The sequence below is a fragment of the Morone saxatilis genome, unplaced genomic scaffold (assembly GCF_004916995.1).
Source record: "Morone saxatilis isolate NCDOM2014 unplaced genomic scaffold, NCSU_SB_2.0 Contig11, whole genome shotgun sequence".
NCBI classification, from domain to species: domain Eukaryota; kingdom Metazoa; phylum Chordata; class Actinopteri; family Moronidae; genus Morone; species Morone saxatilis.
In genome coordinates, this window is record NW_023339663.1 from 1,017,319 (window position 1) to 1,023,855 (window position 6,537).

The window sequence follows — 6,537 nt, forward strand, 5'->3', positions numbered from 1 at the left end:
CTAGTGGGCGGCAGCAGTCGATGCGGCGTTTATGTATACATGTCTATGGGCTAGACTTTCTACAGCCTGAAAAGCCAGATTTCTGGCCAGATTGTAGATCAATGTCGCCGCCATATTGGACCGGGTAAGACTGGTCTGTGAACAAATACAAGTAAACCGGGGAGTTTGTAGGCACACATGAACTGAATTACTTACATGTTGGAAATTATTCATTTTTGCTTTCTAACTGCCGAATGTTTAGCAGGCTGCAAACCCAGAGTCCACTGGTGTTGTAGGTGCCCTCCTCTGATTAGTTGACTCTGTTTTTATTGAAATGTCCCAAACTGTCCACTCAGTCAGCAGTGAACTGACAAGGTTAAGGGTGATTTAAAACGGTAAATTTTTATAAATAATGTCAATGTGTCACAAAACACTCATATACACATATACATTTAGTTTACAGCTCAAAAAACATGTTTCAGGGTGGAGGACCTCTTTAATATAACTGCTGATGTGTTCATTTTAGCTTATTTTAAATCAAACGCCTCCATACAGACACTGCTGCAGCAATCAAACATTAACAGAACACAAGTTAAGCCCCAAAAAATGTGCACACAGCTCCAAAGTCAACAGATTTATTTCCTTTAGCACTGAAGTTGTTCACAGTAACATCACAAGGGAATACATTGCCAGTGGTTATCCTGCTCAGTAGTAGCGCTCCGTGCTCCAAGTCCATTCTGTGTGCTCTGGATTCCCCCAGTAGAAAAAGAGGAAAGCGAACAATGAAAGGTATTGCTTTAATTTTTCTCTCCGATAACCCAACACCCACCCAGCTGGTGAGCAACCCGATCGCCAGAGAGGTCCCTCTTTGAGAGAATGAGTAAGGAGGATGCATTGCACGGTTACTGTGCGTACACAGTAATCAAAAAAGGGGTCGGGAGAGGGCAAGAGGACGGCGAAAGAAATCAAACTACAAAAAAAAAAAAATAATCAGAAGGCAAATTAAAACAAAAGCACATAAAGAACATAAATACATAAATAAGTGTGGAGAGAAAAAGGGAACAGGAGAACAATTCCAACGACGACATGCAAAGAAAAGACGAATGCTGAACATGCAAACAACCATACGAGGTCAAAGCTAAGAGTAGGAATCCCCTTGGTTTTTTAAATAAGCTTGTCAGTAAACTCGGCTTATTTACAGAATGAGTGTTGGTGAGATCTGAGTTCATCATACACACTGAGGGGAAGGAGGAGCCGACAATTATCAACAAAGGGTTCGGTTCCTCTCAGAGAGGCTAAGTCTACATTCTTAAATTACCGTAAATCATTTTCCAAACGTATATTACAAGGTTTCTCTCGTCAGAAACAAACAAAGAAACATACAAACAAACAAAAAGAAGCCGGGAAATGAAACGAACGCTCACAAACGTTTCGAGTATTTCTCGGTGATCAAATAACTTAAACATGACCAAAATATCCTTAAATAATTTTGACGTTAAGAAACATTCTCTACATCTTTCATATAAATAACGGAGAATAAATTAATAACAAAAAAGAAAAAGACCAAATACAATAAAGTACAAAAATATACACAGCAGTTCAATATTGTAAAAAATTATAATGAAAATTAAAAATGCGCTGACATGTTGTAACTGAACCCGAATCTGATTCACTCGTCAAAAAGTGCAAAAAGGAAACGTTTCGTAGACGAGGCCTGGTCACACCGGAAAGCACAAAACTTGTCTGTGCGTCTTTGAGAAATGTTATTGATCAACAAACATCCTCAGAGGCGGTTAGCTGGTGTTATCCGGAGCACGCTTACGTTATTCAGTCACAGTCTCTTCAGATTCTTTCTATTTTCTCTACTTTAGCTACTTTGCCCTGTCGTTTTGGGGGCTCTTCAAGCTAGCGAGTGTGCTAACAGACCGTTAGCAACATTACAAAAAGTTCACAGTTTATTCAAACGTATTCGTACCATCGTCTCTCTCATAATCAGTGCTGGGCAATGAATCCATAAATCGAGATGCTACTTACGAATGTTTCAATGTTATAAAAGTATCCCATATGCGAACAAGCTGCCGCAGTGACGAAACATTACTGATGCGGTGGAAAAAATTTATTTAACATCATAAATCAGATGTGGTATGAAAAAAAAATTAAAATGTAATTTTATTTTTAAGCCTTTTCGCCAAGCCCAACTCCTAACTATGTACAAATTACTCGGCTGATACAGTAACCGGTACAGATAATGTACTCTTTACATTAGAATGTTAATCGTTTTCTTTCTTTTGTGATCAAAAACAGCTCTGAAGCTCAATTCTCTAAATTGTTTCTCATAAATATAGCAACTTCTGATCAACCCTTATCGATTTCAGGCTTAAATGAACAACTTCTGATTAGCCCCGCCCATTTTTGGGCTTAAGCACCACCCACATTTGACTTAAGTCCCGCCCAATCCGAGTATAAATACATTTAATTCAGTCATTCTCAACCTTTTTCCTTACGTATTGTTGAAAGTAAATGTTGACACACGGCTAACAAGCTACGTTAGCGTCCTCCAATTCGTTGTTTAGCACCGTCGACACGCTTATATGAAAGATTTTGCACAGATTTCCTCATCGCAGCGATTCCATTGGAATGAATTCATTTCGGCGTGAACAAAAAAAAAATCGGTGCTTTAAACGCCGGCGCGACCAGGCCCCTATACAGGAATACAAAAACAAAATATGGCAACACAGCTCTAAAAACATAATGTCACGACTACACTTTTTGTACATACGGAACATTATTTTAATCTGTACAACAGAATAGATCATTCATTTATGTAATATCACCCCACCCCTCCGACTTATCATACTTTTTACCGGCAGCCTTTTTAAACTGCGAGAACCCATTTTACAGAAAGCTCCAAAAAATCCTGCTGTTCACAAAGAACATTTAAAAAGAATTACAATCCAGCCAGCGTCCGTCCGTCCGTCCCCGCTTCTGCTTCCTATTTGTCAGTGTGTGCATTTCGTTACATCCCGCAAAGAAGTTATGTTCATGTTGAGTACAGTATGTTGTTTTTTTTTATGTACATGTGGGAGAAATAGAAGAAAGAGAAAAGAGGAGAAGGGGGATGTGTGCAGATTGACAAACATCACTGTCTTAAGGCTTTTTTTTCTTTTTACAACTCTTCTGAGATGCGTTTGGTCTGGTGGGGCGGCGACGTGGACTCGGTGCGGCCCTGGAGAAAGGACTCGAAGTGGGGTGAGAGAGTGAAGTGAATTTGGGGTTAGGAGAAAGAGGGGGGAAGTCTGTCTTTTTTCTTCAGTTTCGGACTCTCTTGGTTGGTTGTTGGTGGCGGCAGCGGCGGCGGGTCTCGAAGAGCCGCCGAGGTTAATAGCTATTATGGATGATCCCTGGTGGCAGAGACAAGTCAAGCCATCACACATGTGAGGAAGGACACACACCCACCGAAAAAAGGACCCCCGAGGACACAGAGAGGGACAGAAAGGTAGGGACAACAAAGCTACATCTGCTACTTATTGTAAAATACTGATCAACCTTTAAACTGAAAGAGCCATTCCCATTATACAGTACAAAATTTATAGGCAAAAAGTAGATTTTTGTTTTGTTTTCACTACGAACTAAAGGACAAAGTTAGCAGCTCTCCTCTGTCGTTCTCTCGTTTAAACACCTGATAACTGCTTTTTCGGCTAAGTCATGCATGGCTACCGCTCCTTAAGGTTGTTCCTGTGTCCTGTTGCCGGCGGCCGTCTTTGTTTTGTCTTTGCCGGGGGGGCATTTAGAGTCATTGGGCGGGGGCTGGTTGGGCTTGCTGCTGGGGGCATGCTTGGCAGGGGAGCTAGGCGTGGCAGGGGCGCCGGGGGAGTGGGACGCTTGGATGTTCTTCTCGTCTGAAAAAAGCTGTTTAATTACGTCAAAGAAGTTACTCAACGGGCTGCCTACACAGACGGGAAGAAAAGAAAAACAAAGAGAGAGAGAGAGAAAGAGAGAGAGAACAAACAACAGATGAGCAATGAGGTTAACATGAGGAGAGGAGGAGGAGGTGATGGAGGGATGAGAGGAGGAGTGGCGCCGGGGGAAAGGAGACTCTTTAGGGAGGGAATGGTTGTCGGGTTGTTTAGAAGGAGAAGGAGGCGCCAAAAAGGAGCCAATAACCAAATAACGTCACTTCCCAATTAAACATATTAATATCAGCAAGGTCGGCTTCAGAGTCTCAGTTTCCCCTGCTGGGTGGAGAGCTAACAGGAGCACTGGAAGACATCCAAAGATCAACTGGTTCAACCTCCGTTAGTGTGAAAGCTACTTCAGTTACTTCATTGAAAATACTGAATTTTCCACAATAGCAAAGGTGCATATTATGCCAGTTAAGTTGGAATGAAGTACATTTACTCAAGTACTGTACTTAAGTACGAATTACACCAGTGTTACCCAAACTTTCTTTCTGGGGTCCAACTTTTTAACATTTAAACAGACTGAGCGCTCACTTTATGAGACATAATACGTGCATTTAGAACTATGATTTTCCTGGAAAATTTTAATTAAATTGTAAGTTAGCCCATCATTAAATTACATAAAAAAACAGCGGGAAACCTGGAAAAAGGATTATTTTACTGATCCTGTGACATGTCCAATCCTGTTCTTATGTTGCTAGCTAGCTAACAACCATAGCTCAGTCTGTGCAGAAGTACATTAGTTGTTTGTTGTGAATAAACAGAAATTACAAACTGACTTGAGCAGTCAAATTCATGCAAATAAAGCAAAATGAGAATTTAATTTGATAATTTAATAACAGATCTATGGCTGCTGCACTTTTTGTCTTTATTGTTCAAGCAAGCGGCACCGCTATCTAGTCTTATTTTATTTATTTTACCTTCTGTACTTCCTAATGCAGAAACATGCTCACACTTTAAAGGTTGTTCTCTGTGTACGAATGTCTTCCAAACCGCCTGTTAACTCTCCATCATGTCAACATCCATCACAACAACATCCAACATCCATCTGTTAAGACAGAGGTTCTTTGTGCTTTAAAACAACCATGAGTGAGTAGAAACATGCAACAATACAGCACAGTGCACACATTAATACAGTCATTGCCGAGGTTAGTCTTCAAACAGTGTGCCCCCTTAAAACATCCTGGTGATTTCACTGCTGATCAATACTTCTGTGATAACTTACCATCGTTCCTCTGCAACAACATACAGCGGTGAGATGTGCATTTCTGGTGTTTGATACTTTGTTCCAGTGATTTCAAATATGGAAAGTTTATGAGGAAGGAGGAAACAACCCAGTATGAAGCGTTACCATGCAGAAGGGTTACTGAGCTTCACACACATTCACACTAAAATACATCTTATTGAGTCTTATTGAGCCTCCAACTGAGCTTTTAAACACTAAATAAACCATAAAAACCTGAAATAAGATGCTGTTTCTAACGGGTAGGCTACATCGAACACGTAACAGCGTGGGGTTTTAATATTATAATTAATAAGCAGATTTTATTACCTTCAGGGATCAATTAAGTAACTTAACTAACAGAGGATCAATTTACTTTTAAATGTTATAGTTGTCCTCGGTGACTCAGTTTTCTATCTGTGAAATACAGTTTAAAAGTAATAAATTGACTTTGTTTAAATAAAACATTTTATTCATAATTTGTTATTTAAAATTATAGTACAGTGTTTATTGTTTCTGTTTTCAAAGGTTACTTTTTTATCAATTTATTGTCTTGATTTCAGCTTTAAAAAAAGTTACCTAATATTTTTTGTCAAAGTTAAAATTCCCTGAAATAGACGAAGACGAGTTTAGAATAAAGTTTGACTGCAGTATAGACCTTCTCTATCTCCCCCTGGTGGCTGACTGCAGTATAAATAAAGCATGAAGCTGCCTCCATGTTAACAAATGGGAGTCAAATCAATGTTTCCCAAAGATGGTTTCTGTCATTTTAGGTCGTTCTTATCACGCTGATGTTTGTTCCAAGTGTTAATTTTTCGGATAAAATAGGTTTTTATTAGTTATTTGGAGATATACGTTTTATATGTCGATGGTTTTAAACACAAAAATCCAATTTTTTAGAGAATATGACGATACTAAAGTGTATCGCTGTTTCTGTCTAGTTGCCAGATTATGAAAAAATTTACTATTTTTACTTTTTTTTTTTTTTATTCTCTTGAAAGTGTGAATTTACTGTAAAAATGCAGAATAAAGTATTTTTAAAGAAAACAAAACTATCTTGTTTTCATATTTAAATGACTTTCCAGCTCTCACACACACAGACTTGTTAGTGCAAACAGCGTGTGTTGGTGACGTTGCCAGTGTGTGTTAAAAGCCAGAGTTAAGGTGTTTGGGGGTTTTTTTTGCCGGGAGCTCCCGGTCGCTCTGGGTCTTACCACGCTTGGAGGATTTACTGGGCAAAGAAGCTGAGCGCTGAGAGCCATCTGAGAGCAGAGGACAGTGTCAGAAACACCAACCAACTCACGGAGGCCCAGCGCTTCATCATCATCATCATCGTCATCATCATCATCATCATCATCAGCCGCACACTGGCCAACA

The 6,537-nt window shown here is 39.6% G+C and overlaps 1 protein-coding gene across 1 annotated transcript in view; it reads right to left on the reverse strand.

Moving 5' to 3' along the window:
• Nucleotides 1–3,702: 3,702 nt before the first annotated feature.
• Nucleotides 3,703–6,537, reverse strand: part of LOC118320844 (serine/threonine-protein kinase BRSK2-like) — a gene marked incomplete at its 5' end in the record, with an annotated part of 44,856 nt that continues 42,021 nt past the window's right edge. Inside the window, 3 exon segments of the mRNA XM_035651963.1 lie at nucleotides 3,703–3,926; nucleotides 6,263–6,345; nucleotides 6,347–6,430. Coding sequence (XP_035507856.1) covers nucleotides 3,703–3,926; nucleotides 6,263–6,345; nucleotides 6,347–6,430 — 391 coding nt within the window.